The following is a 12,983-nucleotide window of genomic DNA, read 5'->3' on the forward strand; positions in this document are numbered from 1 at the left end:
AACATGTTAATAGGAACATGTTGGTGTTATTTTGTCACTTATTCAGAGCAGTAGGATTACTGGAACCATTCACCTGCCTGTTCTGTGCTCGCCTGAAGCCGCTGGAGCCGTCAGACAGCTTTATAGCACGCAAGGAGGTGAGAAGGGTATGTATGGACTTGTCTTACTCTGGGGGTTACGCTGAATAAGCTAAATTCCCAATAAGTCGGCGTGTTCCTTTAAAGCTTCACAGACAACATTGATAGGGCCTAGTCATTTTCATCATTTCACAGCCTTAATATGAATCAAAAGTGTAATATGACATTGATAAAATATTAAATAGGTTATTCAATGCTAATTTTTTAACACAAAGCAACACATGTCATATACATTTTTATTTGAATAGTTATAGTATATATTAACTAACACTCTCAGTGTAGTTTTGGTGTAGGCCTATATAATATCTAATCCCCATGTTCAGGTACAGCAAGTAGCCTACTTTAGGCTACACTCTGAAAGTGTTGTCAGTAATACTCTGTACTGTTTTATAATTACAAGTTTTTGTCAGTTTTTGTTCATTCGTTTCATTATTTGTATTTTATTTTCAATGCAGATGTAATGGCATTGTACATTTTTTGTTTTTATTTGAAGGCTGTGGCTTCATTAATAAACACAACCCCAATTCTCATCATTGGTTTTGAGATGTTACTTGATAGGAATACCTTGTCTGATAGGCTACAGTATTGTGGGATAGTATCAGGGCATCCTGGCTAGTGTCTGTCGCGCACATGCTGGGCCTATTTGGAGGAAAGTCCAGGGCTGTTTTTAGCCCCAGTTCGTCCCTGCATATATTCAATACTTACACTTTATTAATCTTGTAGTAATCCGCTGTGGAGTGGCTTGTGTGTCCTCCAGACCAGACTCTGAGTCTATAACGTTAGTTTACCTTCACTGAGGCTGAGCTGTCACTCAAACTTTCCCTTAACACTCATTAGCCAATGGGGACGCACCCCTGTAACACCCGCCCACGCAAGAGCTTTGTGTCAGAATCGCAAACAAAAACTCAGGGAGCGCAAAGGAGAAAGCTGGGAGCATGACTGCAAACGTGATGGAGAGAGCAAAAGACTGATCACTGAGAAAGAAGCAGAGGGAACTGTAAACAAAAGGACATAATATCAAACAAATAAAATACCAATAATTTATGACTACACAAATGTTTTGTTTGCAAGTTTTAAGTTTTACCTTTGAGGTGACAATTTTTTTGCTTGAGTTAGTGTTTTTTGGTTGATACTTGAGAAGTTTTGCTTGGAATTAAAGGCACAAAAATAATCCCATAATTACGCACCTGGATGTCATCAGGTGGCTCTCACCTATGGCTGGTGAGTCCTTTGTCTTGAGAACAAAGGCATGCAAAACACAAACCAGAAGGGGAGAACCAATCCAATGTATAAAGAGAGAGAACAGCTTCCCACTGGTGTGCATATTACAAACCAACCTTTGTCTTGAGTACCATGTTCTGAGCATTAAAAGTTTGACAATACTGTAAGAGATTTTTGTCTCATTGTCAGAGTTGGATTATCAAATTGCCTCTGGTACTTACCTAAGGTAAAATGAACTCTTTATTTCTGATACAAAAGAAACACAATACTTTTCATCAAGAACATTTCCTGTTCTCAAACAATGTCCACCCTATCTACGGCATGTATCACGTAGTCATGAGACTTTGGGTTTACTAGGTCGCCTGATTCATTTGAGAAGGGGGGCAGTTATGCAGTCGGTATAAAAAAATCTGTCTTAAAGAAATGTTAACAGCCACCCCACTAATGGTTAAAACTATAAACAAGCCCAACAATTACCAACATAAACCACCATGTTCTGAACAGACACTTTACAAACTAGCACGAGCAAAAAGTAATTTGCATTTCAGAAAGTATAAAGGCAATGTTCACCCAATAGTCAGTCCAGCATTGCATGATGGGAAGCGTGGGCTGTTGCTAGACACATGGTTGGCAGAGCTGCTGTGCATCCAGTAAGCAGAAAAAAAGACTTAAAGAGTAAAAAGAGATTCAGTTGAAGTTGCCGTTATGCCGTGAGAGACGGCTGAGTGGCAACTGCACAGATTAAAACTACTACGTGCAAGTAAAAAACGTTTCTGATCACATCCAGTCTACACACACACATGGTGGACGACAGTGGTTGAAACTTTTGACCTTTTTGCAAAGACAGGGCCTTAAACTGGGGGGGCCCAATTGCCACTTGGCCCCCATACTTCTTGTGCCCATGGTTCACACACAAAACTGATTTACAAGATGAGAACATTCCACAGAGTAGGTTGATCCACCATACAGTCAGTGTTGTATAAAGTACTAGAAAGCAATACTTGAGTAAAAGTACAAGTATCGTACTAGAAAAAGACTTTGGTAGAAGTGAAAGTTACCTTTTAGAATATTACTTAAGTAAAAGTCTTAAAGTATCTGATATATACTGTACTTAAGTATCAAAAGTAATTTTCTGATATTTAATGTACTTAAGTTTTTTTTTAAAAGCAAGCAGTTAGAATTTTTATTGTGAACCTTATTGTGGCTTTCTTATAGTAAAGCATAAAGCATATTCAGGGTTCCCATATCTTCTTAATCTCACTCATCAAATCAAAATCACATTCTTTTCTAGGACTTTTCAGGCACAATTCTCTTAAGTTCAAAGAACAAACAGCAGATTTTTAGAGCTGACATCAATGTACAGAAACATTTCTTGCAAATACGGCCACGGGTGTATGACGGTGTATGACGTGGCTGAAAGCCTACTGTGAAATTTAACACAGGTGTCAGCAAAAGACTGGTTAAAACGAGACAGACAAGAAGAGGCATTGCAACAAATATACATTGTAACACTGGCTGCATCTATTATGCAGACTGCTACGATTGACTGATACACACACACACACACAAACACATTGTTAAAATCATATGCTGGATGCTTTATTAGTCTTTCTACATGGTTTAGTTAATGATCGGGCTATAATAAGACCACATCGGTTATGTAATCACTGATAACCGGGACAATTTCATAGTGGTTGGTATAAATCGGTATAAATCCGGTTTGACTCGGGACTGTCCCGGTCAAACTGGGATGTCTGGTCACCCTACATGATACATAGCCTAGTATTGGCAGAAGGTTTGAACTACTTATCAAGCTGTCATTGGCCGGCAGGCAGCGTGTACAGATTCAGATGAAGACTTCACCACATGACGGAACAGATTAGCAAACGTTAGCAGTAGCTAGCTAACTAGTAACACTCACCTTTGCTTTGATTATGAAGATATTCCTGTTTTTCAGCTCCCATACGACAGCGTTGTTAACCCGTCCACTCTTGAAAAAATGATAGCTATCTGTACTTTTGTAGGCTTTGATTTTTGTGTAAGGTGACAGATTCTTATCTCCAAACTCCAAGTCTGGTAGAGCCACTTTCAAAGCAATGAAAACATCAGCGGGTGCTGTGTATTGATCACAAGTTCCAAGTGACGTATGATGTGGCATATGGTCTAAATAGTTGATTGATTGTAGTATTAGAAATCTGCAAGGCTGCAATTCCCATGGCTGGCCACTGTTCATCGCCATTCTATCGGTGTTTCTTGCCTGCCAGGTATCCATGGTAATGACGTCACTGCAAAGCAGTCGCACACATTTCTTCTAATTTAATTTTTTAGTAACGAGTAATGAAGATGCTTAGTGGAAATATAACGGAGTAAAAGTATACATTTTATCTAGGAAATGTAGTGGAGTAAAAGTGAAAGTTGACATAAATTTAAATAGCGAAGTAAAGTACAGATACGTGAAATTTCTACTTAAGAACAGTAACGAAGTATTTGTACTCCATTACATTACAACACTGCATACAGTTGCAAAGTGTTTTTTGATTCAGACAGAATGAACATTACAGAAGGAGGGGGGAATGAAATCTTCTGTTCATAGGTATTAGGCATATCATAGGCATTTTTTTACTACGATTATATGACAGGATACTGTATGCAATAGAATTTGACATCAGCAGGACAAAAGCAAAAGATAAAACAGAATATACACATGTGGAAAGTTGAATGGACAACGTTGGGGAGAACTAAACCCCCACCGGTGCCACAGCCTGGTTTGTGATTGGTTGGATTGGTGTGACATCACAGTGCCTTCTGCAGATATAATCAGTGAGGTTGTAAGGGTGTGACAGACTGAAGGAGAAGCCGCAGCTTGTTTTCCTCTGAAGCCACCAAATCTCTAAGACAGGTAAGCATCCAACCAGGAGACATTAACATTACTTTAAATGAATATTAATATTATGTACTTTTTATGTCCTAAACTAAAGACACTTAAACACCTAACTAAAGGCATTTTTGGCCATCAATATCACCAAGCTAAGGCTGTGTTAATGTCAACAGATTGTGTATTTGCTATACTGATTGTATACAAGCTCTGGGGCCTGTTTCACAAAACCAAGATAAGGGATTAAGCTGGGATTTCCCAGTTATCCTGGATGAATTACAGTTTTTTCCAACTGCTTACACACAAAATCTTTTCATGTCACACGATTTTTGAAACCTCTCACTCAAAGTGCAAAACTACACAGCAAATCTCCAAAACCATAAGCTATTTCTCAGCCTTTCACTCAGCTTTCAATTGCATAAAACACTTCTTTCAAAACATTACAAACAATTCTCTACCTAAGACACAAAAATCTAACAGGAAGTGACTTGCTATCCATTTCTAAACACAACCAATAAAAATGCTACACTTATCTACCAGGGCACACACACACTTCTCACATTTGCAAACACATTATGTCATAACTGAACACTAACCAATCATTGCTTTAGTATAGGTCTATACAAAGGTCAAAGGTCAGATTACCTGTTTTGAACAATGGATGCCAACAATAGACAGAGAGCAAGAGGAGGAGGAGGGAGAGACAGGGGACAACAACGAGGAGGAGGAGGAGGAGGAGGAGGAGGAGGAGGAGGGAAGAAGAGGAAGGAGAGCCATCTCTGATGAGATCAGGGAGAGAAGCCCACCTTGAGTAGCTTTACAGTGGCGTCCATACTGCATGCAACTATCTAATGACTATTTCAGCATTACAAATCAATCAGACTTTGTTTTGCACAAAGTGCATACCCTGCCCCCCCCCACACGCACCCCCACCCCGACACACAAGCAAACACTCACAACACACACACACACACACACACACACACACACATACACATATTCTTTACTCTAAAACTGATACCTTTGGTTTACATATGTTTGTACTTGTATTTTCTTGTTTCATGCTGCTGTATACAACACTGAGCTACTCTTACAAACGTAACGTTGTGCCCAATAAATATTTTCTGTTGTACTGTAACATTAGATTGTTTTTTACTGTGCACTCTTCAACCCCTCTCAGCAGATTATTTTCTGTCTAGAACATTGTAAATGTAGATATAAACTTATGAAAGACAAAAGAGCTTTAGATTTAGAACAACAGTGTGTACATGGTATATCCTAAAATTTACTATTATGAAAAAAGTGTTTGCCATTTGATGCAAATGCTTCATTCTGAGATGTGTTTATGGTATTTTGAATGCAGTGTTTCATTTTGAAGGAGATGTGAGGCATTTAGCATTTTGTGTGTGCAGTTTTAGGAATTGTGTGTACAGTTTTGAAAAAAGGAGACATAGTTTTGAAAACGTGTGTAAGCAGTTGGAAAAAACTGTAAGCCTTGATTCGGAGGCACATAAATCACCATAAATCACATAAATCACCATGGAGATTTATTCTGTACAGCTAGCCTGCTCCTGACCAGGCTAACATTCAGGATTTATTTCATCCTGGAGCTTTTTCTGATCACCCAGCAGTGGTTTTACCCTATTGTTATCAGCCTGGATTAAAATACAACAGGTGCTTATTGCTGTTTATTTAAGTACTGTTATTATTTAAAGTTGTGACTATTAAATAAATACATTTTTATTTATAATTATTCATGTGACAGTCATTGTTACTGTTATATTGCTGTATGAAGACTGCTGTTCATATTGTTGTTAGAAGTTTGATGAATATATTACTGCAGTTGTTGAGATAATTAGAAAAGGCTGATAACATTTCAAATGTGTTTTAAATGAAGTCTGTTACTAAGGGCAATACATACAATGCTGTACATTTCTATAGTTGACCAATGCACCTTGAATTATTTTAATTCTTTAACAATAAAGGATCATGTTTGTTCCACTTCCATGTGCATTGTATTTGGCATTCTTAGCACAAAATTTATGTTGCTGGGACTATAATTTGGGAGGATTGTACAATTTAAAAACATATCCTAATTGTACAATCCTCCCAAATGATAGTCTTAGTTCACTGGACCATAAACTATCTAGTGATGTAGGCTACTGTACATTAATGTAACAACAGGGAGAGGACACCTCAATGGTTTTTGACCTTATATTGGGGGGGAAATAACTGATAAATATACTCCGTTCCATTCATGTTTACAGTGTGTATGGACTTTATCACTTAATTATCTTCATAGTTTCTAGATTTTAGAGTCCAATTTCTTCAGTGTCTTCATTTTCTATGTCCATATATACAGGGAGCAAGGCATATATAATTGGGACCTGGGAGCTGTGAGCTGATAAAGCTCCAGCTGGTCAGACTAGACTCCCTTCTCTTCACTAACATCCAGACATCAACCATGGCCGGATCACCCCGCCTGCTACATCTTGTTTTGGGTTTATTTAAGTTATAGTTAAGTTTTGTTTAGTTCATTCTTTTGTTAAATAAATCACTTTTGATAAGTTACGATGCCTCGCTCCCTCTTTTGTCATGGCCTTTGAGCCTTCTCTACATACATAATATGTAGAGAAGGAAACTCTGCCTCTATAAAAAATAAAAAAATTAAACGCGAGAAAAAGCGTGGCAGATAATAGCAGACAGACTGAATGATAGTCTAAAAATATACATTTATGAAATACTGCTCTTAACTGAAACCATTCAATGAGTCACTGTCATTTGCAAAAACGAACAGTTGTACACTTTGCATTAAAAGCGAGCAGTGGAAGTTAATATGATTTAGGAAATTTATATTTTAGCCCATGAGAGAGGAACAGAGTGAAAGAGATATTTACGCATCATATTCTAGCGTTGTAAAAAAATGATCTTCATTTTAAATTTCCTGAGTAACATCATCTTCTGCTTACATTTAAGGCAAAGAGTACAACTGTTAATTTGTGAAAATGATTAGTAGCCTAATCCTTGAATGGTAGGATTATGACGGTTTCAATTCAGAGCCGTGACTAATGTATATGTTTAGGCTACAATTACGCATTCAGTCGGTCCGTGATCGTCTGCCTCGCTTTCTTGTCTGCAGTGTTTATTTTCTTTTTATACAAATAAATGTGTTGCACGTCATCATACTTCCACACGAAGCGGCTGCTCACTCTGTATAAAGTATGTACAATGCGTATTCTCCATTTTGGCATCAGTAAATCTGTGATCGACCTTGCGGTGGAAAGCTGTGGACGCGCAACTATCTGAATTACGTCAGCCTGGCTCCATCTAGTCTCTCCTCCTCAGCCTGACCTAGTCTCTCCTCCTCAGTCTGACCTAGTCTCTCCTCCTCAGTCTCTCCTCCTCAGCCTGACCTAGTCTCTCCTCCTCAGTCTGACCTAGTCTCTCCTCCTCAGTCTCTCCTCCTCAGCCTGACCTAGTCTCTCCTCCTCAGCCTGACCCTGCTCTCCTCCTCAGCCTGACCTAGTCTCTCCTCCTCAGCCTGACCTAGTCTCTCCTCCAGCCTGACCTTGGTCTCTCCTCCTCAGCCTGACCTGGTCTCTCCTCAGCCTGACCTAGTCTCTCCTCCTCAGCCTGACCTAGTCTCTCCTCCTCAGCCTGACCTAGTCTCTCCTCCTCAGCCTGACCTAGTCTCTCCTCCTCAGCCTGACCTAGTCTCTCCTCCTCAGCCTGACCTAGTCTCTCCTCCTCAGCCTGACCTAGTCTCTCCTCCTCAGCCTGACCTAGTCTCTCCTCCTCAGCCTGACCTAGTCTCTCCTCCTCAGCTTGGCTCGGCCTTCGTGGAACGCACCACCTTGGTGAGGCAAAGAACTGCTTCACACCTGTGACAAGGTTGCATTTTTCCCATTGGCTGTCGGGCCTTTGAATGCACCACCCCGCCACTAGGAGGCGGAGGAAGGATAAAAGATGCGGCGATTGTGTTTCTTCGTTCTTCGCTTGCAACTCACGTTGCTGACAGGAGGCACTTGTGCTAACTTCCATTTTCTGGGGAAGGTGGATTTAATTTCAGTGGATCCTTGAAAACGCACCAATGTTTTCATATCTGCAGTGAGGAAACAACGTTTTTCTTCTCAAAGTCGACTAAACTTGCCCCTTTCTGCCTTTTTGGAGGGAAGTTTCTCCGTGGCCGCTGACGAGCGCCAGGGACCCGTTCTGTTTCATTTCTGTGGAAACCTATGGACAGGAACAAACGGACTGAACACCTGTAAAAGACTTACGTCTGGGCAGAGATAAGTAGTGTGTTTATTAATGAGCAAAGGGTTCGCTACCACTTGTTGCCATTAAGGTGATCTGATTTAATCATGTAGTGATCAATATGTTTCTGTGAAGGTATAATTGATCACGATACTGTTGATTACGTTGTGTTAAGTAGCTGGGTAAAACCATAATCGTTACCTGCTAAATCACTCCATTCACAGAGTTTAGTTACTGTCTGCGAGATAATCGTGGAAATCAGCTGTTAGCCACTGAGCTGGTCATTATCGATAGCTAAGATCAGAGTGCCTCTTCCTTTCCTCTTTTTCCTTTCACTAACACACACGGACACAAGCTAGCCACGTAGTTCCCGAGCTAACGCTGCTAGCTTAACCACGTGGGGTCGGCTTACGTTTGTACAGAGCTAAAACACATGACCAGGGCTGGGTTAAGCAAGCGCGTTGCCTAGCAACCCCCCTCAACCTTTTCAACCCCTCCTCGTGCACCCAGCACCACTACCGCCCTCTTGAGGCTAAATAGTTTTGTGCAGCTCACAGGAGTAGCCATTTTGGGAGTCGTTTTTGTGTTAGAACTACATTTCGACACCGCCCCACACCCCCCGCCCCCTCCACTTTCACTCACCCTTACACACACACACACACACACACACAGACGTGTCCATGACATGCTGCTTTTCTTTTTGCTTTGTTTGGTTGTGATATTGTAAAAGGTATATACGTTTTATTATTGAAGGATTATTGATTGGCTACTGATAATCGTGACGTTAATAAATCTTATTATACTCAATTAGCAGTTGCTTGTGATTATTTGTGTACTTATTGTAATAATTGCTGGTCAAACAGGTCTGTGCTTGAAATCATCCCTTCCTCTGTTTCCTTTTAAAGGATCACTACAGAAATGAGACTATTCCCCAGTTTGATTATTGGTCTCTGACTAGCAGGGTGGTGCCCCGTTTTGATTGTTTGTCGATTTGATAAAGTTATTAATAACCATATTCATAACTTCATTAATATTGATAAAACATCTTTGATAATTTGCCAATGATCAAATCTGTACCCTACTGGTATCCTACAAGAATGATGAAGTAGAACTGTCCTATTTTTAAGCTGAACTACAACAAAGAAATGAACACTAAAATCTCATCTCTGTTGTTGTGATATAAGTGTATTTTTGAAGGGGAATTTTATTTCATAATGTCACATTTATTTATTATTACCCTCTCTCCATGCCTCCCTCTGACTCTCTGTCTCTACCCACCACAGCCAACTCCGCCTCAAGAGAGTCGAACCAGCTGAGGAAATAGAATTTCAGTTCACGGCTGTAACGTTACCGTTACGCCACCGTTACCAATCTCAGCAAACGTTCTGTTGCTGCTGTTAAGCTTGCTGATCTGGCTGAGAGGCACCGGCGGTTCGGCATCAGATCATGGGGATCAGACCTCCGGTGCTGGGTCTAATATTATAATATTAGCTGCTGCTGCAACTAGCTAGCAGCTAGCCACAAGCCCTGTGACCTCGGTCCCCGGGGTTCGCTCACCGGTGCTGACTGACTCTGGTTCGTCTGCAGGGCTGGCATTAACCGCTCTAGCTGAGCTGGCAATCTGCCGCACTTGTGATTTATTCATATTTTATAGATAATCGTCTATTTAGAACGCCAACACAGAGAAATACTTTAGAAAGACTATCATTCACAATCTGTTGCCTGTGAGTTTGCTGACTGAACATTTTTTATTTATTGTTATTGTGTTTTTCAGAGCATCAGACAGATCTACATCAGCAGTTGATTCATTTCAGCAGGAATCTGACAATGAAGGTAAGTTTGTGAACTGATATTTTACAAATCTCAGAGTTCTGTGAAACTGTAAAGAAGTTTGATATCAGTAGATTACATTTTTTTGTTGTGTAGTCTAATTTATTGTAGTGGGTATACTGTACCATTTTTTTTTCTTGCTCCAAATGAGCCTTTCGAGGGGGACATATCACAGTGGGGGGTCTGGGGGCCATCCCCCAAGGAAATTTTCAGCATCAAAGACTTAAAGACTGCATTGTGATACATTTTTATGCACCAATTTATGGTGGAAATACCTGGATCCCAAAAGTTGAACCTAAAGTCCAGTTTGTTTGATAAGTGTGAACACATCCATGCCCAAGTTTACTTGAAAAGGTGGTATTATTACATTTAATGTACTCTGGTAAGCTGGAAAAAAGCTTGCTAGCTCGAAGGTTGTTGTTTCTCGTAGCGAAGGAATTTTCAGAATACAACACAGATCGAAAGGTTCCTGACGTCAGGCTTTATCCTGAAAATGTACTTCTGTTGATTCAGACTACTACAGGGACAACCCACGCATATCATTTTTGTTAATTAGCCCCATCTTTCTGTCTATAAGAGCTGACTTTGTCCACACCGTCATGAAGCTAGAGGCAAAACTGTTAAACACTTTGTAAGATTCAAACTTCAGTCAAAATGACATCTCTTCTGTTCCAGCTGGTTTCAGTCTTCCTCCTCCTGCTGGCTCCACTGTTGGCCAGCTGCCATAAGCTCCCCCAACCGGTAGACTGCAGTGCCATCTATCAGCAAGACAAACGCAAACCCAGTGGAGTGTACAACATCTATCCCGCTGGAGAGAGGTCTGCTGTCGAGGTACACTTCGGGGTTGTCGGGTGTAAAAATCATTTTAAACAATATATTAAAAAGTGTGTATTGGAAAAAGTTACCAACCCTGCCTTTAAGCCATTGACCTTTTTCACGGCAGACATGTTGACCTGTCATAGTAGGAAAAGCACAGGTGTATTCAAAACCATGAATGATGGCTGCATTCCACTTAGGAGAGGTCCTGGTATTGTGCATGCTGACTCACTGAAATAGCTTACTGGGACACTTGATGGAATTGAGCCATCGTTAAAGTGTAACTCTCGCCAAAATGCATCCTAGGGTAATTTTGTGAATGTACGTGAGTCAAACTTTAGTTTAAAAGCATATTTAGGACTGAATCGCCACTTTTAAGATTCGCTGTATTCTCGTTTTTGGGTCAAAAGGCCTTTTGAATGGGAGAGCTAGGGGCACTCTCATGCTAGTCTCAAAATAGCTATTTTCAAAACACTAAGAAGGCTCGACATAACATGAAACTTTGCTCGAAGTATCACCAGGGGCTCTACACCTTAACGAAAGCATTGACAACATTGTTTGTGTACACAGATTTACTAAAAAGAAAGGTTTTGCAGCACTCACCGCAGCTGTTTTTGTTTCCGGCCACTACCACCTCGGCAGTCAAAACGAGTCGATATCCGAATGCGAATGAACGGACTCCATATGAGGCTTCTTTTTCAACTACAAAGTCAATATTGTTTTTCAATAACGAAAAAAACGACTTATCCGTGCATTTGTATGGAACTAAGCTTTAGGAGCTTTCCATCTTTACTCTCCTCCCTGTTACCTTGCATTCGGAAATCGATTGTTTTTGACTGACAAAATGTCTGCAGCCGGAAACAACAACAGCTGCCGTAAGTTGCACAAAAACTTTCTTTTTAGTAAACTCTAGGTACACAAACAATGTTGTCAATGCTTGTGTTAAGGTGTAGAGCTCCTGGTGATACCTCAAGCAACGTTTCACGTTGTGTTGAGCCTTCTTAGTATTTCGAAAATAGCTATTTTGAGACTAGCATGAGAGTGCCCCTAGCTCTCCCATTCAAAAGGCCATTTGACCCAAAAACGAGAATACGGTGAATCTTAACAGTGGCAATTCGGTCCTAAATATGCTTTTAAATTAAAGTTTGACTCACGTACATTCACAAAATTACCCTAGGATGCATTTTGGCGAGAGTTACGCTTTAAGGTTATCAATTTCAGCTGTGCTTTTCCTACTATGATAAGTCAAAATGTCTGCTGTGAAAAATTTACATTGTTTGAGCTGAGTCTTACAAGTAGAATTTTTAAGACACTGCCTTATTGCACATGGTAGACTATTCCAATATTTACTTCCCTTTACGGACAGCACAGTTTGTCCAAATGTGGTGCACGTTGATGCCAATACGTGTCGATGCTGTCAGCCATCTTTTTATTGAATTAATTTAAAGGACGTGGGGCAAGCCCATACAGAGCCTTGAACATAAAACAAGCAGTATTTGAAACCTTTCTTCAGGTGACTTGGAAAGGTTAATGTCGAGTCCAATGTGACCCCAAGATACTTTAATGCAATTACAATGTCAACCTCCTCCCCTCTATGTGTCACCTCTACTGTTTTTTTTGTAAACATCATACACACACATTTACAAAGATCTTTTTGGTATTCTATAAAAGACCTGATTTAGTAAGCCAATACTGAACATGGGTAATTGCAGATGTAAGAATTAAGGCAGCTTCTTGAATGTCTTTTGTAAAAATGACTGCACCATCTGCATACATTCGATAATTGATTCTCTGATGTTTGTTCAAGTGTTCAGTAGTTTGATATGTTTGTTTTCATTAGTTATTTTGCT

General features: G+C 40.1%; 1 protein-coding gene across 2 annotated transcripts in view; it reads left to right on the forward strand.

Annotated features, from left to right (window-relative positions):
* The window catches only part of LOC120551409 (microfibril-associated glycoprotein 4-like), a 37,808-nt gene that overhangs the window by 22,620 nt on the left and 2,205 nt on the right, over positions 1 to 12,983 (forward strand). The window contains exons 1-3 of one of the 2 annotated variants that reach the window (XM_039788838.1): positions 4,208 to 4,257; positions 10,262 to 10,320; positions 10,993 to 11,148. In XM_039788838.1, the coding sequence (XP_039644772.1) occupies positions 10,315 to 10,320; positions 10,993 to 11,148 (162 nt within the window). In that variant the 5' untranslated portion in view covers positions 4,208 to 4,257; positions 10,262 to 10,314. Of the gene's footprint in view, positions 4,258 to 10,261; positions 10,321 to 10,971; positions 11,149 to 12,983 lie in introns of those variants that run through there. The other variant, XM_039788836.1, reaches the window with a different exon arrangement.

The sequence above is a fragment of the Perca fluviatilis genome, chromosome 21 (assembly GCF_010015445.1).
Source record: "Perca fluviatilis chromosome 21, GENO_Pfluv_1.0, whole genome shotgun sequence".
NCBI lineage: Eukaryota > Metazoa > Chordata > Actinopteri > Perciformes > Percidae > Perca > Perca fluviatilis.